At 40.9% G+C, this 24,217-nt stretch overlaps 3 protein-coding genes across 3 annotated transcripts; 2 read left to right on the plus strand and 1 right to left on the minus strand.

Moving 5' to 3' along the window:
- Positions 1-153: 153 nt before the first annotated feature.
- On the plus strand, positions 154-4,888 carry LOC106716967 (E3 ubiquitin-protein ligase COP1-like). The gene is made up of 6 exons (XM_045684887.1): positions 154-448; positions 1,808-2,375; positions 2,456-2,564; positions 2,639-2,763; positions 2,852-3,433; positions 3,513-4,888. Exons 2-6 carry the CDS (start codon positions 1,818-1,820, stop codon positions 4,362-4,364), a joined length of 2,226 nt encoding a protein of 741 aa, XP_045540843.1. The 5' UTR covers positions 154-448; positions 1,808-1,817; the 3' UTR covers positions 4,365-4,888.
- An 888-nt stretch (positions 4,889-5,776) lies between these two features.
- On the minus strand, positions 5,777-12,731 carry LOC106716968. Its single transcript, XM_045684888.1, has 3 exons — positions 12,582-12,731; positions 6,709-9,629; positions 5,777-6,514 (listed from the first exon to the last, which is right to left on the minus strand). Exons 2-3 carry the CDS (start codon positions 9,014-9,016, stop codon positions 6,108-6,110), a joined length of 2,715 nt encoding a protein of 904 aa, XP_045540844.1. The 5' UTR covers positions 9,017-9,629; positions 12,582-12,731; the 3' UTR covers positions 5,777-6,107.
- Positions 12,732-13,075: 344 nt separating this feature from the next.
- On the plus strand, positions 13,076-16,589 carry LOC106707497 (serine/arginine repetitive matrix protein 1). Its single transcript, XM_045685013.1, has 7 exons — positions 13,076-13,457; positions 13,676-13,777; positions 13,945-14,805; positions 14,923-15,215; positions 15,455-15,565; positions 15,690-15,971; positions 16,225-16,589. Exons 1-7 carry the CDS (start codon positions 13,252-13,254, stop codon positions 16,416-16,418), a joined length of 2,049 nt encoding a protein of 682 aa, XP_045540969.1. The 5' UTR covers positions 13,076-13,251; the 3' UTR covers positions 16,419-16,589.
- The last annotated feature ends 7,628 nt before the right edge of the window (positions 16,590-24,217 follow it).

The following is a 24,217-nucleotide window of genomic DNA, read 5'->3' on the forward strand; positions in this document are numbered from 1 at the left end:
GGCCCAATTAAAATAATAGGAGCCAACAAAATGATAATATAAAGTAGTTAAGTATTTTTTACAATATCAAAAGTGTTCATTTTTTCAATGGCAATTTCAATGTTTGTTTTGTTTGTCAGCAATACCAAAAAACATCAAAATCATGAACAAATTGACAAATTGGCATATTGCTTGCTGATTGCTTCTTTTGCTTATTTCAAGCTCGTAACAAGAATATCTAGTTTTTAGTGATAAATATACAAATTTTGTGTTAATTTCAAATATTAACCCGAATATCTTATGTGATTTTCACCGTACACTCAGTATAGTGAACTGTTAGCAGTGGGCGGAGGCTGTGCTGATGGTTGTATTTATGTGCAAAGATTTTGATTTAACGCGGCCTTATGGCCAGCAAGAATTACTAGTATGCTGGGTCAAATATCTCCACAGTTTAATTATTGCTTAAATCGTAAGTAAGATTGTCTGTTATAAAGTTACAAGTAACATAAGTGAGAATAAAACAATCAATGTTGCGTTGTATATTGATTAGCAGCTAAATTTACCCGGGAATCTGAAATAGGTCAACTGTGTTTATGTTCTGTTTACGGTTGAAAGCATGTCAAAGGATCTGTTAGATTTTATTATAAATAAATGAACATTGGGTTAACCTAGAGTTATTTTTATTTAATATTTTGTAAATGATTGAATCTTCATATTCTAGCTAGATACCAGAAATTTGTACATTATTTTTAACTCAAATAATTTTTGTTATGTACCTGAGGTATTTCTTATGCAGTCAAAGAACCCTATATTTAGTTCAGATTCCATTTTTTTTATTAATAATACATTAATCAAAGATATATGTGAGGGGTGGCTCATATTAAAAAAAACAATATTGTTATAAAACTTCTTGTAACTTAGTTTTAATTATTCACTAACTTCTTTACATTGTTCTTCTGTCTTCAAAATCTTCTATTTATAACATTACAACAGTCATAATAATTTAACATCTCCTTTTGTATTGTCAAAACCCTTTTTATACCTTGCTTTGGCGGAAACTCTATTTTCATTTTTTTTTTTAATTTCTAATGAACTTCCCACCAACTCATTATTCGTTCTGAAATATAATTCTACATATATACCTGTAGATTGTCTGATGATTGTACATGCGGAAGGACTACGTTTGGTCCATATTCCTACTCTTTTCTTATAAGTGCGGCTGCTTGCTCAATTGTCACTTTATATAACATAACTTTATAAAACAACTAAACTAATCATTATAATTTTAATTGTAGTTAGTTTTTTTAATGTATTCTTTTTATTATATACCCAAAACATTTTTAACTAACACAATTTAACTACATAATATTGTTTTAAAAATCCCATGACAATTATGTTATGTTATTTTGCTCAACCTTATTAAAAAGTAAGAAATAAAAAATAAACGTAAGAAAAAAGGTTGAATTTGCTTTACTTTTTATGTGAATTGTGATAAGAAAAGGCCTCCGGAGACCTCACATTTATGCTTTGAAATAGGTTATCTATGATGACATTATTGTTCTGATCTGTGTTAAGCAAAATACATCTTTAGTTTTTAGAATATGTTGATGGCTCCTATGAATAAGGGCTAATGTGCAAATTAACATCTTTACAGGAGAGACTCTCAAAGTTTCCATCATATAGGATAATAGGCCTTTACTTCAGCAAAAAAACATGTTTACATCTGTAAATGTGTTTCATTATCATCAGCTCACTATACGTCCCAACCGAGTCACTATACAATTAAATAGATTTAAACAGAATTTTTTATAGTTGATTATTCTGTCAGGGTTGCAATAATGTCCGGCACGGCAGCAACTGTGGGCGGTGCCGGCGCTGGTCCAGGGGGTGGCGGCGCGGCACTGGGCGGGCTGGGCGGCTCGCTAGAGGACAAGGACTGTGAGCTGCTATGCCCCGTCTGCTTCGAGCTGATCAGCGAGGCGTACGTGACTCGCTGCGGACACTCCTTCTGCTACGCCTGCATCGCCAAGTCGGTCGAGCTGCAGCGCCGTTGCCCAAAATGCGGCGCCGCCCTCGCCTCGCGCGAGCACATCTTTCCCAACTTCCTGCTCAACGAGCTGGTGGCGCGGCGCAAGCTGCGCGCGCGGCCCGCGCCCCCGGCCGGCGAGGCGGCGGAGGGCGTGCGGCTGCGCGCGCTGGTGGCGGCGGAGGCGCGGCACCTGGGCCTGGCCGAGGTGGACGGCATGCTGGACGTGCTGACGCGGCGCAAGCGGCTTCTGCAGGCGGAGTCCGCCGCCGCGCAGCATCGCCTGCTCTACGAGTTCCTCTCGCAGCTGCTGCGCCTGCGCCACCACCAGCTCGACCAGCTGGCGCGCGAGGCCACGCTCGTCAGATCTGTCAGTACATTCTCAAAGTTTCCAAGGTATCACTTGTGCTTGTCGTAAATAGATGATACACAATGTTTCATCGCACGCAGGACCTGGAGCAGGTGGGGCGAGTGCTGCGCGAGCTGAGGGCGGGCGCTCCGGAGCCCCCGCGCCCGCTCTCCCCGCACGCTCTCGACCACGCCTCCGAGCAGCAGGACTGTATGTACACTGCTAGCAGCCGCGTCATCATTGCTACAAGTGTCAATGTGTGATCTCATCGCTCTGTACGTCAGGTGCGGAGGAGCGGCGCGGGGAGGAGGAGGAGAGTTTCGCGGGGGGCCCGGGGGGTGGGGCCGGCGGCGACGCGGTGGCCGCGCGCTGGCGACGTCTCACCACACACTTCGATGACTTCGTGCAGGTTTACCATCGACGCGACAACTTTGAATTTTTTTGGAAAGAGAATTGTGTTTTGTGCCCGATAGATATGAATGTTGGATAATTTTCAGTGTTACTTCGCGCATCGCGCGGACGAGCTGTACTTCCCGGGCTCGAGCTCGGCCACGCCCACGCCGGGTCTGGGCTCCGCCCCCGGAGCGTCGGTCGCACCGTCCGCGGTCCCCGCGCCCACGCCCGCGCCCTCCTCCTCCGCCGTCAACGAGGGCGACGCCGTGCCGCAGCAGATGTCGTTCGAGTCGCGCGCAGCCAGCGCAGCAGGTCGGTGCTCATGGTTACAGATGTGGGATGTGGGCAGTCAGACATTGACGGCACGTGTTGATGTGACAGGTGGGGGCGGGGGCGGGGGCGGGGGCGACCAGCGCGCGCCGGAGGGCGGCGAGGCCGGGGCGGGAGTGGGGGGCGGGGCGGGGTCGGGGCTGGGCGGGGCGGGGGCGGGCGCGGTGGAGCCCTGCGGGGGGCTGGAGGCGTTCCGCGCGGACCTGGCGGCGTTCACGCGCTACCGGGCGCTGCGGCCGCTCGCCACTCTCTCCTACTGCAGCGACGCCATCAACTACTCCACCATCGTGTCCACCATCGAGTTCGACAAGGACAACGAGTTCTTCGCCATCGCCGGCGTCACGAAGCGCATCAAGGTGAGTGCGGTGAGGTGGGGTGAGGTGAGGTGAGGGCGAGGTGTGGTAGGGTGAGGGAGTAACGCAAACACCGGCGCAGGTGTTCGAGTTCGAGTCGGTGGTGCGGGACGCGGTGGACGTGCACTACCCGTGCGCGGAGATGCAATGCGCGCACAAGGTGTCGTGCGTGTCGTGGAACGCGTACCACAAACACGTGCTGGCCTCCGCGGACTACGAGGGCACGGTGAGCGTGTGGGACGCGGCGGCGGGCACGCGCACGCGCGCGCTGCAGGAGCACGACAAGCGCTGCTGGTCCGTGCACTTCAACCGCGCCGACGTGCGCCTGCTGGCCTCGGGCTCCGACGACGCCCGCGTCAAGCTGTGGGCGCTCAACACGGAGCGCTCCGTGGCCACGCTGGAGGCCAAGTTCAACGTGTGCTGCGTCCGCTTCAACCCCGCCTCCGCCTGCCACCTGGCCTTCGGCAGCGCCGACCACTGCGTGCACTACTACGACCTGCGCGCGCCCCGCGCCCCGCTCGCCGTCTTCCGCGACCACCGCAAGGCCGTCTCCTACGTCAAGTTCCTGGACGCGCGCACGCTGCTCTCCGCCTCCACGGACTCGCAGCTGAAGCTGTGGCGCGTGGAGTCTCCGCGCTGCGTGCGCTCCTTCACCGGCCACGCCAACGAGAAGAACTTCGTGGGCCTCGCCACCGACGGGCGCTACCTCGCCTGCGGCTCCGAGAACAACGCGCTCTACGTCTACTACAGCGGTCTCTCGCGGCCGCTGCTCGTCTACAAGTTCGAGGCGCTGCGCGGCTTCCTGGAGCGCGAGCGCCGCGACGAGGAGCCCTCCGAGTTCGTGTCCGCGGTCTGCTGGCGCTCCGCCCCCGACCGCCCCGCGCTGCTCGCCGCCAACAGCCAGGGCACCATCAAGGTGCTCGAGCTGGTCTAGTGCTCCACGCCGGACTCCCACTTTGCACAAAACGGTCCAGATCTCATGTCCCGTCGTAAGACTCTTGCAGGGTAGTTGGAGAAAAAGATGAATGCGAAAACTATTTATTAAATGTGCCAAATGTAAATCTTTACCTGTCCATTCTCTAAATTGAGTCGTTAGTGTTGTGAAATTTTATTCTAAAAACTATAAAAATTCAAGTTAAAACATTTAGTATTAGTGTAGGAGAACAATATCTGTCTACCCACAAAATAGATGCAAGATGTTAGATTTCTTCTGTCTTTGAATGTGTCCAAGTGTATGTGTTAGTTGATATCCTCGCGGATGTAGAAGTGTTACCAGCATTATCCTCGCGGATGTAACGATGTAGAAGTGTTGCCAACTTACAGAGAGAAGTGGTGTTGCCAGACTTTCTGTTCATTCTCGAAAAGCAATAAACTTGTAAATAAAGTGTAAGTGTAAAGTGTTGGTGAAAGTTCTGTTGTAAGTAAACCTTTACCCCTGTATTAGTGAAGTTTTATTTCATCTCCACCTATATTTATAAAATTACAAAAAGTGGTAAGTTGTTTTGACGGAGAAGGGGACGTATGAGAAGGGGAAATATTCTCTCTATGTGTCCCATTCTCTACAGATTTAAGGTAAGGACGACGCATCTACAATTGCGGAATACAAATTACCACTTGCTCATTTGCCAACTAATAAAATTTAAATAAATATTTAAAAAAAAAAATAGTAAATTGATATTTAATTAATAAAACAATTTCTTTGAAAATACACACATTTTATTTAAAAAAAATATATATTTAGTTAAAGTAGCACTATTAGTTACCTCTTTATATCAAAAGACTGCAAAATAGCTTTATGTACGAAAGGCTTTATCACTTAATTATAATAAAACATCGAAAAAGTAACATTAACCGATACAAATCTGACAAAAAAATATTTTTCAAACATAAAATGATTTAGCAAAAATTTTAAGAAAAAGGTATACAATGTCATTAGTTTTATTACTCTTTAGTTCACAAAACGTTATGCAAACAAAAAGCGTAAAATGACATAAACAAGTACAAAATAAGATAGGATTCTTAATTAAATCTCTAGAGGTTGACAATGGAGATGACGGCAGACAGATTGATCTGGAGGAGGGAAACCTGGTGTACCGACCCTACGTAAGTAGGACAAGGTCAAGGTGATGATGATGAATTAAATCACTTAAATATAAACCAGAAACTGATTGCTATATGAACACATCGCTACATCTAGTGGTCCTTGATAGAACTCCTCAAATTTTACCATTTTAGATGTTTGTTAGAAGTTATCTCCGGAATGACTCAACAGATCTTAATGAAATTTGGTACAGATGTAGAACATAGTATGAAAGAACACATAGCTTACTAATTAAGTTTATTTAATACCGCGCGGACAGAGTCGCGGGCGACAGCTAATTTAAAATAAATGTATTAAAAATACAAAAGACTTCAAAAATATCTGTGAACTTAAATAACTAACAAAGAAATATAAAAAAAGATAACCTAAAAATGTTTCACCAACAAGTCATGGACATCACTTTTAATGTAAGCGACAAATGACACCGTGTTCTATAAGATTTACCATCAGCTAAATGACATGGACTTAGTGCACATCAAGTCTAAACCTGACCTAAGTTTGTACTGTGTAAATTGTAGGAAGACGTGTCGTAACAGTACAAGTGTTGTGTGAGTGAAGTTGAAGCGTGGTGCTACATCACTTGGGGGAGAAGGTGCAGAGCAGCAGCTGACCCTCCCTCTCCAGCAACACGCAGGTTCCCGCGGCGCTCTCGAAGCGCAGCGAGCGCGCGTCACCGTCCTGCGTCAGCGTCACCGAGTATCTCTCGCCCGAGCTGCGGATGGTCTCGTTGGCGAGTCTCACGTACGCTTCGAGAGGCTCCGTCGGGTGCTTGAATATGTGGTAGGCGGCGGACACGGCGCTGCCGAAGCGCACCCGCACTCGCCGCGCCGCAGACACCAGCTCCGTGTCCCCGCAGCCCGCCCCCACCTCCCCCACACCCACCACACCCACCATGTCCTCGCGCCGCACCACGTCCAGCAGCTCCCTCAACTTCTGCCGCATCGCCGACGTGTCCCGGAACACCGCCTCGCTCGCTTCCCTTCCTGTAATTACAGAATATTGTTGTTTACAGAGAAATAAACATTACCTCTATCGGGTTTTTTTTCTAATGAGATCCGGCGAGATTTCATCATAATCTTAACAGTTATTAAAAAGAGTTCGCACATTGCATTGTTTGCCCCCTTCTCTTATAAAAAAAAAAAAAAAACAATTATACAACAGTCATAACTAAACGTACTGGTCCACTCGGCCTTCTTCACGTTTCTGGGCAGCGTGAGGCTGCCGTCGCGCAGCCGCCGCTCCACCTCCAGCTTCTCCGTCTCCACGTACTTGACGACGAACTCGCAGTAGGCGACCAGCTCGCCCACGTTGCGCGGCGCCATCTCCGCCGCGAAGGCCAGCATGCGCTCCATGTAGGGCGCCGCCTTGTACGTGTCCACGGTCGCGCGGAATGTGTAGAGGCGGTCGCGCTCGTGCGGCAGCAGCCGTCCCTCGCCGGCCAGCACGCGCAGCAGCGCGGGGCTGCGGGCGGCCTGCGCGCGCGCCCACGCCTCGCTCTCCGCGCGGTGCACCTCCAGCCGCAGCCGGTGACGCTGCACCGCCAGTCGCACCAGCTCGGCGGGCAGGTCGGAGACCGCGACGCCCGCCCGCAGCGCGCCCACCAGCACGAACACGCGCCGGCTCTCCTCCGCCGGCATCGCCTGCAGCCGGTAGATGCTCACGTGCAATTGCTCGTTGAGCGAGACCACCGCGCGTCCGCCGCTCACGATGCGCGTCACCGGGCACGCCGTGAACAGGCCGCTACCCTCGAGGCTGAGCAGCACGGGCATGGCCGTCCGCCAGTGCCGGCTCGTCGGCGCGTCCATGCGGCTCAGGTGCTCGCCGATGAAGCGCACCAGCGGCGGCGACAGGTGCGGCAGCTGCGGGATGGCGATCGGCGGCGCCGCGCCCAGCACCAGCTGCCCCTCCTGGATGGACACCTCGGCGCCGCCGGGCAGGTTCATCTGGCTGTAGCGCCGCCAGAAGTCGATGACGCCCTCGGTGGCCTGGCGCGCGTTCACGTTGTACCGGCTGGCCACGCGGTCCAGCCCCGTGATCAGGTTCATGTCGTCGTTCACGAAGCGCCGGAAGCTCTCGAACACCTCGGTCTGGTCCGGGCGCAGGTTGGTCACGATGTCGAAGTAGTGTTGCCGCACGTTGCCCGGCAACCGGCTCAGAAAGTCGAACGAGTAGCTCTGCCCGCCGGGCAGGATCAAATTGCCCCGGCCGTCGAACTGGAGGTTGCCGTGGGAGCTGGCGTCGAGCAGGATCTGAGAGAAGCTGCGGACGGAGATGTTGTGTTCTCGCGCCGCCCGATAGAACTCGCGCAGCAGCTGCGCGTCGTCACCGAAGCGCACGCGCAGCGCGCTCAGCTCGTTGACCTGGTCGCCGCTCAGCTCGCGGCCGATATGTGCGAAGGCGAAGTTCTCCGCGTCACGGATGATGGTGCCCGCCGTCTTGTAGGTGAAGAGGCCCTTCGTCCAGAAGGCGATCGAGGCGACGTGCATGAGGACGTCGGCGGCGGACAGGTCCTCGCTGTGGTTGCACAGGAACACGGTCGTGTCGAGGATGGCGAGGCCGCTCACCGCCACCGTGGTGCCGTTGGCCACGTTGACGAATATCCTGAAGGCGTTGGATATGGTCTGGCCGCGCGCGGCGAGCGATGCCAGCCGCATGGAGGCGCCCATCGCGCCGAAACTGACCAGGTTGGCGGCGACGCCGAGCCACATCATGCGGGACTCCGCGTTGGTGAAGGGGTTGACGCTCTCGCCGTGCATGGCGCGGTCCGCGAGCTGCGCGGTGGAGCGGCCGGTGCCCCAGATGGCCGTGGCCACGCCGGTCACCACAAGCGGCGCGGCCAGTCCGCCGCTCGCGAACAGCAGCCCGATGCCGGACCCGATGCCGGCCACCGCCGCCACCGTGTCGACGGCGCGCACGGCCTGGGCGCCGCTCCGCGCCGGCGGGGTCGAGGATATCAGGATGTGGGAGTAGTCGTAGCCGGGGCGCAGCTTGAGCTCGAGGTTGTGCGGGTAGCCCATCTTGCAGGGCGGCAGCTTGCTGTTGTCGTACCAGTCGGAGACGGAGTCGTAGCTGCGGCCGACGTTGTCGACGTAGTACTTGCGGCCCGTGTCCTTGTATCGGCGCACGCGGAACAGCGGCAGCTCGTACAGCTTGCCCTGGTAGAACAGCTCGATGGGCAGCACCGTGATGAAGTTCTTGTCGTCGCCGCCGCAGCAGCTGCGGATCTGCGCGGCCACCACGTCGATGGCCTCGCGCGCGGTACCCTCGTAGTATACGAGGCGGTTCTCGAGCGCGAGGCGCATCTCGGCGTCGGTCCAGCGCGCGGGGTCGCGGAAGGGCAGACCCATGGCCATGCCGATCGTGTTGAGCAGGTCGGTGCCACCTAGCAGCTGCGGCACATCGCCCTGGCAGCGCCCGCCGCGGTGGAGATACCTGTCCACGTTCTCGATGGCCTTCGTCACCCACTCCGACTCCGAAACATCCATCTTGAAGACTTTTTAAACTCTGTACGAAATATTGGTCGAAGTATGGTCGTTTGCTTTGAATTGTTTCGATTTTATTATTTTAGAAGGTGGATCACGACCACCACCAGTGCGAGTCGGGAGTATTGGCGGGCACGTCGCCGGGGAAGAACTCGGGGCGGTGCCCGGTACTCAGCCACAAGCGCAGCTGCGCGTCCAGCTCCTCCAGCTCGCCTAGCTCCTCGAGGTCCCTCAACACATTGTCGAAGGAGGAGCTGATGCCCTTGAAGCCTCGCAGCAGGAACTCTACGCCGGAACGCACCCTACACACGTCCACCGCCGGCACGGCGCCCTCCAGGTCCACTCTCAGGTTAGGGTAGATCGTGATGAAGCTCTGCAGCCAGTCCTGGTTACTCGTAACCTTGGCGACGATCTCCGCCACCTCAGGTTGACTCCTAACTCTGGAGGCGGTCCAGCCGGCGCCGACGCCCAACCCGTGGAACTCCTCAAAAAGCCGCTCCCCCGCGCGGAACCATTCGGTAATCAGCCTCCCCTTTATTTCTTTGGGCGCCTTTTCGAATTTAACCAGATGCTGTACGACGTTCTTCAGTTTCTGATTCATATCAGATCCCATCACCTGAAATAATATTGCATTTACAATAATAACATTAGGTGATGTTCACTCTTCACCAACCAATGAATATGCAAAATGTGACAAAAGCCAATAAGGCGCATTAAAATGATTAGCTTATTGGCTATTGCAGAGATTATTGCTATCGCTAGGTTTGCAATACGTGTTGAATGCAGAATTAAATATTCTACCAAAGAGTTGGCACACTGGCCACCAAAAACTTTTGCATTTTTCATTATAAAAAGATAGAGGAGAGAAAATTTAATGTAGCGCGGAAAGTATTAACAACGTAACTAGTTTGATTGAAATAGTGTAAATATGTAAATAGTTTTAGTTTATGTGAATTAAACAACGTAAATAAAAGCATTGTTGGCTGCCATGCTAATGTTATAAATTTATACAATACGATACGGGACTTTCCCGCCAAAATTACACTAGCCTGACATAATAAAGTACATACAGACGAATACAAACATGCTAAATAATCTCCGCCTAATTATGGATTTTATGTGTGAAATTTATTTTCCTAATTTCCGTACGTATTAAATTGCAATAAACAATTTGGTAAGTAAGCAACTAACCAATTGACCTTTACCATTGGAAATTCTGCGAACCTCATACACAAACGGACAAATAAATAAACATACACCGTGTAAACTTCAGCGCGTGCGCATCCGCTGCTACAAATAGATCCAACTCCAAAGAGATACAAACATTGTATGCAAAATGTTTCATATCAATGTTTATGATCTATAAATTGTAATAAAATTATTACACACTTCAGAATTACGCACACTACATTACTATATAAACATAATATAAATAAAATTATTAAAAGTTTGCCAAAACTGTTTTGTGTTAATAATTACCTTAATCTCTAATTTTCTTCAAAAATATTAACCCTAAAAAAATCATACCAAAAGAAAAGACTTGAATATTACTAATATTATAAATGCGATAGATGGATATTTGTCAACGGATCTTGATGAAATTTAGCACAGATGTCGAACATAGTCTGGAAGAATACATAGACTATTCGGTAAGTTTTTTTTTTAATTTCACGCGGACGAAATCGCGGACCACAGCTTGTATAAAAATATGTTTTGATTATACATTGTTTGATTTGAATTTATTAACAATTTGCATTTTTTTCAAACATCGACATGAACGTACATAGAATGTTAATTGCGCAATTATTAAAGTACCACACACATACATTGTATACAACCTTTGAAAACTTAAACATTTTTAATTCTAAATTATTGCAAACACTAAAAAAAAGGATGTTAATATCATCTTAATAAAACTTTATCTTAAAACTTTTTTTGACTTTCATCTTAGTAAGACTTAGTAGAGATCATGAATTCCGTATGGCGAAGTTCTGGTCTTTTGTCGCCTCTTACACAATCGTACATGTATGAATTTAAGCTGGTAATTTCTATAAATAGTAATTCATAGATGTACGATTGTGTAACGAGAGAAAAGTATACCAGAAGTTCGTCATACGGAATTCATGATCTCTACCTACACCTCTAGGTAACAGATGTAAGTTAAATTGTTGTTTTAATTAAACAAATTCAAGTTTCATAATAAATAAATATAAGCTTTAACAATATTATACAAATACTTACTGTAGCCTGCAAGTTTCACTAACAAGTTATAAAGACCTTTCAGATATGACTTCAAAGAAAATGGCTAAGTTTTATTGACATAAACTCCTGATAAACGATAAAGGCTATTTGTTATTTACATAAGAGGTGCTCATAAGGTAATCTTATGTTATATTAATCTATAAAAAAGGATTTCAATAGATAACTATGTGAGCTTATCGTACGCGTCCGTACACATCAAACACCCAACCCAGTGGGGTAGGCAGACCATGGACTTTCATTTGTAGCGGTCCTGACCCACCTCTCCCAACTCTAGATTCATATTAAATTATTACACTTGTACACTGAGTTCATGAATTATTACAGAAACCTTTTCTTTTACATTTTATAAAATCTTACTTAATATTTAGATGGATGGATGGTTGTTTGAACGTATGTCCAGAATTCCTCAACAGATATGGATGAAATTTGGCATAGATATAGAACTTAGTCTTGAATACATAGACTACTAAAGTTTTTTTTTATTCTGCGCAGAAGGAGTAGCGGCAGACAGCTAGTTGATTTATAAAGATACAATCGGAGTGTATGTTACATGTCAAAAAAAATGTATTTATTTCAAGTAATTTTTTTTTTTTTAATCGGAGTGTATGTTACAACATGTACATAATAAAACTGTAATATTTTGTACAGATTACATTGAACTCAAACTAAAATTACAAATTAAAGAGGAAATAATTTCATTTGAATTACAAAGATAAAACCTATTTATAAATTTATGCTGAGATGCAATACATAGTTTACTTTAACTTTAGTTTAAACAAACATCAAATTGATAAATCAAACATTTAATAAATGTACTTACAGTTTAAAATATCACTGGCAATTAATCACCAATCATATAAAAAAACTGTTCATTCCAATGCAATGTAACAATATGTACTTTGTTAGTGTTAACCGGACACCAGTCTGTAGTGGAGTGGTTCCATGTATTCACGTTAATACTATTTATAACTGATAACATATACATATGTAGTAAGCCTGCTGTGACTACTCATTGAATGCATTTGTAACTTAAGTAGGAGTATTAATGGTTTATTATACATAGCTGTATTATATATGATGTATGCAATGTGACCATTCTTATTCAATAAAGACTACATGGCCAGTTGTATATGTAATCCGGCACAAAATGTTTACGTTATAGGATTCTCGTCCAAACTGATATTATTTTTGTGATAGTAGTTTGCATTTTGATTTAATCGTTGACTAATTATGTGAAGAAATTTAAATTAAATTAAAACTGTTAGCAATACGAATATTAAACCGAAGACATAATAACATTACTTACGTATAACAGTACTTTTCTTCAATTTAAACTATATGTTAATAGCAACAATACACAACTTGACAACACTTTTAACCTTAAAAATAATTAGAAAAATCCGCTTTGCTCTTTTCTTACAGATATTTATTGTTTGATGTTTGTTTATAAAATGGATAAAATGTATTGGACACATCTGACAGTGACAGATTGTTGAAATTTTTTATTTTTAAAAATCGCTAACGAAATGAAGAAGTCAATCAACACTGACTCGTCTTCTGACTCTTGAGTTCAAAAGCCGATATTTTCTTACAAGAGTTAATAAATCTTTAAGTTTATTATAATTCAAGAACTAATAGTTAAAGTAAGACCAACTAAGACAAATCATAAAAGGGGAACTGAAACATTCAATAAAGTTAACATGTTGTTTGATTTTAAATTCTTAGCATAATATTTAATTTTATCTGTAATTTCAACTTGTCAAAGTGACAGAGGTGACAGGAACAGGATATGACATTGACACGTCAATTGCGCGGCGTTGAGCGCAAAATAAAATAAAAAGCATTTCAACAACATGAGATTGGGCGGGAATAGTATAACGCCCTTTTTTTAACATAAAATACATAGTTTTGTTTATTTAAACGACTCTACCATGTCGTTTACGTAGTATATCAAAGTGTTATTGCAACTTTTTAAGATGAGTTCAAAGTTTTACATTTATGCCAGCGGTCGTTGGCGGGAGGTTGAGATGGACACTGGCTGTGTGTCGGGATGGGGTCGTCCCAGCTTCGTGTACGTGCGCGGCGGGCGGTTGGTAGTGGCGCAGCGGCGGCGGGTGCTGCGCGCGCTCAGGTCGCTGGCGGCCGGCCGCGTCTCCGCCGCCAACGATAGCTTCGTTTTAAGGTCTGTTCCACGTATACTAAGTTCAGTTTACACGTATTTACTCAGCAATTTAAGGTTATTATAAAGTTAACAACCTTCCATCCTATCTACATGAGTTGTTTTGTTTAAATTCTTAATGAATTTGTATTTACTTTTGCAAGATATTTTAGATTACCTAATTTTATTTTATGTCAGTCTGTTAGTACTTATATTTATTAAAATTTATATATTTGTTCCAGTAAATATGTACCTTCTCAAGCACCAACTTTGAAAATCCAGTGCAAGAGTCATGTACACCAAGACCAGAAGATGACCAAATCAGTTGATCGTGTTTGTGCACTGTAAGTAATGAAACTAACAAGATTTTCTGATGTACTGAGTTACAGTTTCCATTGCCTATATAGAAATATACACAGCATTTTCATTGTGTGGAAATCTTTAATCTTAAATTTGAAAAAAAAAGAATGCAGCTAATTCTAAACCTACATAAATACTTGTCCGATTTCAGATGCAATGATGAAAGATTCAATAAACTATTGAAAGAGACCAGCAGTGTGGGTACACAGTGCACCTCCACTGCAGATGCCAGCAACCAAGTCTCCGACACAATGGTCTCTCCACAACCTAGCACTAACAATAAAAATTCACCTAAAATATTACCATTAAGAAGAAAAGGAAAATTTATTAAAACAAAATCAAGGAATGTAAATAAATCTAGACAAAGAGATGACAGAGAAACTGCAGAAACAAATATGACCAAAGAGCATGCTACAAAAACATTAGCAAATAAAGATAATGTAAATAAAGAACAAGAATTGACACAGAATACAAAGAAACATAGACAAGAAGTAAAAGAATTATTGATAGAAGAAGATGTAGTAGAGATTCTAAGACGATATCTGAAAAAAAACAACTTGGGAGTTGATTCAAAGAGGTACGACATTGATGATGCATACAAGGAACAAGTGTTTTATAAAATTAATCCTCTAGTTGTTGTTGAACAGTGTCCTCAGATAAAGAGGATGCTTCAGAACAGAACTAATGATGTATCAGAGAAGGAATTCATGACAAGTCTCGGTCTGCAGACAACTGAGGAGCGAGCATCTACTAAGAGATACAGAAAACAAAGCACATCTCAATCTTCAACACAATCTTTAATACAAGATAATAAAGAGAATGAATTACAGAACACTCGAAGTTTACGTAAACGTACTAAATGTTCAAAAGATTCTGAGTTTAAGAAATATAAATCTTCCGAGAAGAATGATAAACAACTCAGACCGCAGAAGATGAGAGAAGTTGTTTTACTGAGCAGTAACAGTGACAGCGACTTCCGGGACTCACAATTATCACGAAAATTACATGTCGGGTGAGTCTATGGCATTTTTTTAGATAACAAATACTTCAATAGCAGTAATCCATTACTTACTATAGACATTTTGGAAGATAAAGTATTGTGGTGTTTTTTTACTTAATCATTTTACAGTCCAAGAGTGAATGGGTTGCGTGTCACTTCGTCACCTGCAAAGGCACCAATAGAGGCCAGTAAACCAACTAGCACTAAGGCACCAACTGGTGCCAGAACAAGTGGCACTGCAGCACCCGGCACTAAGTCTGTAGGTGCCAAACGTGTCAGCGGGTGGGAGAGCCGCGTGTACTCGCCGCTGGAGGACCAGGCGATCATATCGTGGGTGCAGGTTGGCGGCCGCGCGCGGCTCGTCAACGGCAACCGGCTCTGGCGCGAGCTGCAGCCGCACCACCTCGCCAGCACCGGCGTCTGTTAGTACTTACACATCTGTTCATCCGTGCGGAATAAAAAAATACTTAATAAGTAGACTATGTGTTCATCCAGATTATGTTTTAAATTGGTGCCAAATTTCATCAAAATTCGTTAAGTCGTTCCAAGGATACTTTTTATAAACATACATCTAAACATTCCCATTTATATTAATAGTACTATATGTATTAATGATTTTGTATCAAGTGTGGTACAAGAATTGTTTGTATGTGTGTCGCAGCGCGGTCGTGGCACTCTCTACGCAACCGCTACCTGCGCTACATCCTGCCCACGCTGTCGAATCTCGCGCCCACACCCGTCGCCGTTCATCTGCGAGCCGCCGCCGCTACAGGTCATCTGATCATATCTTGACCCTTTACATTACACAAATATACTGTCAAATCTAATATTTTACACCGATAGATATTTTTAGAAATAATATAGATTATGTAATCACTTTCAGTCTTATTTTACAGGTGAAATAAAGAACCGTAAACAGAAGAAACCGGTCAACAACTCAATGTTTGCGATGCCCCGAGTGCGCAGCGCGTTTGCGCCGCGGCGAGCTCGCCTCGCCTCCTCTCACACACCCTCGCCCCCGGCCAGTCCTCCACGCACACCTAGTCCTGTCAAGCGCAAGGCCATGGCGACCTCCACGAGCACAGCCAGCCCCTCACCCAGCCCCACACCCAGCCCCGTGCCCACCGGTAGCTCCACACCCACAGAAGTCCAGCTACAGAAGATTCATAATGTCTCAGGCAAGTTTCTCTCTCTTCTACACAATCAAGGCATTGCATTATTATGTCAAATTTTCTCCCACTCTTCTTATAAGGAAATGATGGGAAGAGGAAATAGATTTGATGGAGGAGGTGACGAATATTCAGGTATTGCTTGGTCATTTGACACCTTAGGAAATGTATATTTAAATAAAGTTTTTAGGTTCCAATGTATCTCTTGCAATTAAAGCTCTTGTAAATAGACTTGTAACAGACTTAAAAATGTTTTTTTCAGAGAGATCTAGACTTAGCAAACGTTACTCTGAACTGCGGCGTAGATTCAAGGACGTGGAGGAGTCGTCGGACGAGGCGCCGCGGGTGCTGCGCCCCCGGCCCTCGCAGGCTCCTCGGCGCTCTATGCATGACTCCTCGCGAGTGTTGCGACAGGAGCCCAAGAAGAGGAGACTCTATAATCCAGAAGTGATTTGATACAAGAAATGTGTTGTGTTTAGTGAAATAGTGCTAACTACATGTGTAGTGGTTCAATTATTTAAACATTCAAACAGTAAAACTATTTTATACCAACTCAAGACTAAGTTTTTTAGTTTCTGTTGACAGCCTAAATTAAGTAAAAAGAAGCATTTCAAATTCCGTACACAGCGGCCATTATCATATTTCACTTTTGAATTAATTTGTATAAATTTTTACATAAAGTGAACAGAAATTTTATAGAATTTGCGTCATTTTAACTTTGTCTATGGTTAATAGGCCGGAATCCTTTATACAAAACTAGCTTTTCCCGCGACTCCGTCCGCGCGGAATAAAAAATAGAAAACGTGGTAAAAATTATCCTATGTCCGTTTCCTGGTTCTAAGCTACCTGCCCATCAATTTTCAGTCAAATCGATTCAGCCGTTCTTGAGTTATAAATAGTGTAACTAACACAACTTTCTTTTATATATATAGATTTTTACCACATTTATTTTCTAGGATCAAAATAGATTTCGATTTTGAGGAAATAATTTGTTCAAAGGTAATGACATAACTGATTATGTTCAGTAATGCAATTGTTAAACACTGGACCTGATTGTAATCTATGTATCAAGGTTCAATTCCCGGTATTTACTAATGTGATTTTAGAATTTCATATGTACATTTATTCAATGTTCTTACTTTATACATTTGCCTTTTGTTTACTAATTAGGTCTTTAGTTGGAGTAAACTTTAATATAATTTCATTTTTTTTTTGCTTAAGTTAGCAAAGATTTTGATTTTCAGAGGTTACGGAAAGTTTGTACTAATTTTGCATGTATTTTGCTGTATCATTGTTAGTTGAAAGTTATATTTTATACAGTTATTTTGTAATTACAAGAAAAAAAATTAAGTAATGTAGAATACATATAACATCTTAAATATGTAATTTTTTTATAATATTAAAATAAAAAAAATCCTGTAAAAAATATGGACACAATACTTTTTAGATATAAAATAATGCAAGTTGTTTTATTAATGAAAATGGCTAGACATAGCTATAGTCTGAAATGACTGGGCAGGGAGTAATAAATCTCTTTGTGGCTTTTTATATTGAATAAGCTAGCGCTTGACCACAATCCCACCAGATGAAGTGATGATGTGGTCTAAAGATGGTATGCGCTAGCTTTGTAAATGTCTTTTCACTCTACTCTTGAAGGCCACCACGAGTTATGAACAGAATGTGCGGAACCTATGAGTACAAGGTGTTTTCTTTCTGTGTGTGCACACTGTTAAAAATATTGCAAGTGACCAATAATTAGGTGTTTTATAGGATAATTTTTCTATTTTAATTGCGTGTTTATTTATTACATTATTTCCTGTTATTTTTTTTAAACTATGTATAGATTCATAAATCTATATAATATAGTAAATGGAAAAATGTTTGCCAAATATAATTTTTCTTGTTAATTTTGGAGGATTCATCAATGCTATATACAAAATGTATATAATTTTTGTATATACGATGTGCTATACTTTGAATTAATTTACACAAAAAGCCTTCAAAGTGAACATTTGCCACAATTTTTAATTGTTAATTTTTAATTTGTGTCAACAAATTAGGAAGCTTCTTTTCAAGCCGATATTATAATCCCCAAGCAAAGCGAGGGCGTAAGAGCAAAAAAAATATTTTTGTAGATAAATTCTTTTATATGGTTGTAAAATATACACTTAGATAAAAGTGTTTTGTCAGTAGAATTAAACGATTACGAAACTGCCTTCATTATATTTGATTAAATTTATTTTCAACATGTTTTATTAATTTTCCTTCATCATTCAATCAATTCCTTAGGGTGGGCTTTGCGTCCCTCAGTGGAGACGTACTACGAATAGACGAGCTGATTAAGATGAAATCAATTTCTCTGGATAAATGGGTCATGTAATTAGGAAATCCATAGATAAATAACTTTTTTGATGGGAAATCAAATCAAAATGATCGATCAGGCGACCACGATGCTAATTTATAAAAACTGTTAGATATAATTATAAGTTTGGATATTCGTTAGAAGGTATCTCCAGACCTGCTCAACGGATATATCTGAAGGCATAGATATAGGACTAGAATATAATCTTGACGAACACATAGGCTACTAATTACATTATTTGTAATTCCAAGCAGACGTAGTCGCAGGCAAAAGCTAGTGGTATAATAAAGTTATCGGGAATATTTTCGAATTTACACACCAGTAGTAGCAAAAAAAAAAAGTAGGTACTTACTCTTTGATCGTAGGTTGTGGTAATGTCAAATGACCTCCGTGAAGTTGGCCCCCTCACTTTAATTTTTTTAACTTTTTTTTACGCAAATCGTTTGAGAGGGTTTGAGAGAAAAGAAATATCGTTTGAGAGTTCCTACTTTCTCCGTAAAAACAATTTCAAATTCTAGTGTGAAGTTGGCCCCCTCACTTTACTTTTTTTTATTTTTTTCAATGCGAATCGTTAGAGAGTCGTTTGAGAGACATTAAGAGAAAAGAAATATCGTTTGAGAGTTTTTACTTTTTCTGTAATAAATATTTTAATTCTGGGCATCGAAAGTTACAAATCGATTTTCCTTTTTTTCCGAATTAAATATGGCAATCATGCACTTGGACGTTTCAAATTTATTGTGTAGGTAGAGAATGGTAAGAGAGTGATTGAGAGAAAAGAGAAATCGTTTGAGAGTTAATACTTTTTCTGAAATATATATTTCAATGTCGGAATCGAAAGTAACAAATCGATTTTCCTTTTTTCCGAATTAAATATAGCAATCATGCACTTAAACGATTCAAATTTATTTTGTAGGTAGAGAATGCTTATAGAGTAATTAAAAAAAAAACAGAAATCGTTTGAGAGTTAATACTTTTTCTGAAATATATATTTCAATGTCGGAATCGAAAGTTACAAATCGATTTATTTTTATTTCGAATTAAATATGGCAATCATGCACTAAGACGTTTCAAATTTATTGTATAGGTAGAGAATGCTTAGAGAGTAATTGAGAGAAAAGAGAAATCGTTTGAGAGTTAATACTTTTTCTGAAATAAATGTTTCAATTTCGGAATCGTAAGTAACAAATCGATTTTCAAAAACTTACAAATCTCAAAATTTTTAATATTTATTTCAGAAAAAGTATTAACTCTCAAACGATTTCTCTTTTCTTTAAACCAATCTATAATCATTCTCTGCCTACATAATAAATTTGAATCGTTTATCCTCATGATTCCCATATTTAATTCGAAAAAAAGGAAAATCGATTTGTAGCTTTCGATTCCGACAGTGAAATTTTTTTTTCAGAAAAAATATTAACTCTCAAACGATTTCTGTTTTTTTTAATTACTCTATAAGCATTCTCTACCTACAAAATAAAATTGAATCCTCTAAGTGGATGATTGCCATATTTAATTCGGAAAAAAGGACAATCGATTTGTTAATTTCGATTCCGAAATTGAAACATTTATTTCAGAAAAAGTATTAATTCTCAAACGATTTGTCTTTTCTCTCAATTACTCTCTAAGCATTCTCTACCTATACAATAAATTTGAAACGTCTTAGTGCATGATTGCCGTATTTAATTCGAAATAAAAATAAATCGATTTGTAACTTTCGATTCCGACATTGAAATATATATTTCAGAAAAAGTATTAACTCTCAAACGATTTCTGTTTTTTTTAATTACTCTATAAGCATTCTCTACCTACAAAATAAATTTGAATCGTTTAAGTGCATGATTGCTATATTTAATTCGGAAAAAAGGAAAATCGATTTGTTACTTACGATTCCGATATTGAAATATTTATTTCAGGAAAAGTATCAACTCTCAAACGATTTCTCTTTTCACTTAATCACTCTATTACCATTCTCTACCTTCACAATAAATTTGAAACGTCTAAATGCATGATTGCCATATTTATTTCGGAGTAAAGGAAAACCGATCTGTAACTTTCGATTCCGAAATTGAAATATTTATTTAAGAAAAAGTATTAACTCTCAAACGATTTCTCTTTTCTCTCAATCACTCTCTAAGCATTCTCTACCTACACAATAAATTTGAAACCTCTTAGTGCATGATTGCCATATTTAATTCGAAATAAAAGGAAAATCGATTTGTAACTTTCGATTCCGACATTGAAATATTTATTTCAAAAAATTATTAACTCTCAAACGATTTCTGTTTTCTCTCAATCACTCTATTACCATTCTCTACCTACACCATAAATTTGAATCGTCTAAGTGCATGATTGCCATATTTAATTCGGAAAAAAGGAAAATCGATTTGTTACTTTTGATTCAGAAATTGAAATATTTATTTCAGGAAAAGTATTAACTCTCAAACGATTTCTCTTTTCTCTCAATCACTCTCTAATCATTCTCTTCCTACACAATAAATTTGAAACGTCTAAGTGCATGATTGCCATAATTATTTCGGAAAAAAAGGAAAATCGATTGGTAACTTTCGATTCCGACATTGAAATATATTTTTCAGAAAAAGTATTAACTCTCAAACGATTTCTCTTTTCTCTCAATCACTCTCTAAGCATTCTCTACCTACACAATAAATTTGAAACGTCTTAGTGCATGATTGCCATATTTAATTCGTAATAAAAGAAAAATCGATTTGTAACTTTCGATTCCGACATTGAAATATATATTTCAGAAAAAGTATTAACTCTCAAACGATTTCTCTTTTCTCTCAATCACTCTATTACCATTCCCTACCTACACCATAAATTTGAATCGTTTAAGTGCATGATTGCTATATTTAATTCGGAAAAAAGGAAAATCGATTTGTTACTTTCGATTCCGACATTGAAATATATATTTCAGAAAAAGTATTAACTCTCAAACGATTTCTCTTTTCTCTCAATCACTCTCTTACCATTCTCTACCTACACAATAAATTTGAAACGTCCAAGTGCATGATTGCCATATTTAATTCGGAAAAAAAGGAAAATCGATTTGTAACTTTCGATGCCCAGAATTAAAATATTTATTACAGAAAAAGTAAAAACTCTCAAACGATATTTCTTTTCTCTTATTGTCTCTCAAACGACTCTCTAACGATTCGCATTGAAAAAAATAAAAAAAAGTAATGTGAGGGGGCCAACTTAACACTAGAATTTGAAATTGTTTTTATGGAGAAAGTAGGAACTCTCAAACGATATTTCTTTTCTCTCAAACCCTCTGAAACGATTCTCAAACGATTTGCGTAAAAAAAAGTTAAAAAAATTAAAGTGAGGGGGCCAACTTCACGGAGGTTGTCGAATGTCACAAATTAAATCAGTAGAAACATAGACTAAGAATAGAACTGTTCTCTGTGGCGTGGCGTCTCTTGTTCGCTGTGACATTTGTACATGGTTTTTTATATGGCGAATATTTTCATCAAGTTTCATTTATGTTTCAATTTGTTATAACTATAACTTGTCTCTTGAGCAAAGTTATAAGTTTTGTAAAAGTCTCTTCATAGTCTGTTTAATGATTGTTTATTTGTATTTGCTGCACGAATGGCTCACTCGTCCGTTGCAATACGACGATCACAAACAAGACGGGTGAATTGAAAGTCATTTCGATTTCCGTGATGTGATGGATTTGGGTGCCGAAGGCCAAATTTTAGTCGTCTTCCTTCTCTTGTATTCGGCATGGGAGGAAAATCTTTATTCAGTCCATCCACTCATCGGCAAATTGTTGACGTCTCTGGGCAACGGTCGCTACGCTATTTTAGCGAAATCATGTGGTCGTTTACCAACTTGTTGTTTGCCAACTTGTACTACAAAAATAGATTTTATAATCATGGTATTCTAAACGAAAGTGAATACAAAGAAATAACATGATATTGTGTTAAATTTTGGTGATTTTTGGTGATCAGTTTTGCTGGATAGATGAGATTGGAGAAAGTGGAGACTTGTTGTCAGAGGTCAAGGCTCTATATCAGGTTGCTGCATCACACTAATTCGTCAGTAATCAGTATGGTTGGCACAAGCCAACTTTTTTGATACTTCTATATCATGGTTTTTGTTTCTCTAAGTTATTTATTTTAAATAACTATATTTCTTTGTTGTTATTTAATTGCGATTGGTGTATAAATGTATATTACATTCTATTTTATGATGTTTGCTGTATGGCATAGATCTGTGGCTGAATTATCACACTACTGTGACTCCGACAGATATCAATGATTTTGTAACAAAATTCCTTCTTATTTGAGCAGCAAACAGAGTGCATGAGGTTGTAAAACCACTTCTGTACAATGTATTAACTATCTTCGTTGAGTCATAGTCAAACAATAATCTGTGTATTGTTATTTGTTGGTTTTGTTTCATCAGTGTTGTTGTTATGTAGTCAAAATTAGAAACAATATTAAAAGCGAAAGCTTCCTGGTGTTTTTATAAAATACAATAACAATTTGTTTTAACAGTTTGGAAACATTTTTATATCTTGGACAATACAAAGCTTGGCGTGGCATTTTATATAGGGAATGAACAACATGCAAAATACTGTCACCACTATAAATTTTTATTTGTTGACATTTTACTTAAATTTTAATAATGTTCATTAAAGGGAATGCTTGTTTGCATGAATATGTCTAGAACTATACGTCCAAGAATGTTGACACACATTGAAATTATAGAAGTATGATTCATCAGTTTAAATGAGGCTTTCCTCTCTTTCTATATTTTCTATTTTATCTCGGATATTCAATTCTTTGAAAACAAATTTTGCGAATGCTCAATTTTTTTTATTGGTTTCCATTATTTTCCTTTTAAAATTCAATTTAATATTTAACAGGAGTGAGATGTGCCCAAATAGCGGCTGGTTGGTGATTTGTCTTATCAGATAATGTGCAAAATGATTGTGACTGGTTTTTCCAAAATATCATTGTAGGCATATCTGAAGGTTTGATGCCCCATAATGCATTGCCTTTGTCGACAGACAAGCTTTACAAAACAAACTACCAGTTGCCGATAATTATAACATTTCAAATACAAATTAGAAATAAGTGAATTTAGTTTTTTAGTAAATAGGCATTTAATATTAACTGTAAACAAACTGTAAAGCAGTAAAGGCTATTTTATTTTATTTTTTTATTAATGAATTGCCTGGATTTCTTTAGCAAGTTTAGCTTGATAAATTTCCGAGAAGTTGCAAACTATTATGGCTTCATTTTCCTTTACCTCTTTTAACGCCTCTTGTTATTTATTTTGCTGATGAACCATGTTGATGTTTTTTAAACATTTATAATTGACTTTCAAAATGTTTCTTCAAGTCCTGTAAGGTATCTTTTTTGATGATTTTGCCCGTTTTCTTGGTAGTTATTTCCTTCACCTCGTTTCCATCTTTTTTTTATAGGTATGGTCTACTTTACCCCAACTTAACCTTAACTTGCTGCTCTAATTTTTCATTGATTATATCTGGATATCTAATTGTTTTTTCCTTACATTTCGGACACTTATTCCACATGCAATCATAGTTATTTATATCACATGAAATTTCCTGTAGGATAACTTGTATACATTCAGATATTAAACCAATTTTAATCATTGCTCGGTGAAGAAATTCAAAATTACTATGTTTCACACATAAGCACGTAGACATTGAGGATAAACTGGGCGACAAAACATAAAAGGGTTTGTGCAAATAAAATGAAGTGAAAATATTAATTAGCGTGTCTATTAAATATCTTAGTAGTAGGGGCTCAGTTTTCCGCAACTCCACGACAAGCGCTTGTGGCAACAAAGGCTTTCTGAACCTTATCTATGCGCTTGAACGCTGTTTTTCGATCTAGTC

This window comes from Papilio machaon, chromosome 28 (assembly GCF_912999745.1).
Source record: "Papilio machaon chromosome 28, ilPapMach1.1, whole genome shotgun sequence".
NCBI lineage: Eukaryota > Metazoa > Arthropoda > Insecta > Lepidoptera > Papilionidae > Papilio > Papilio machaon.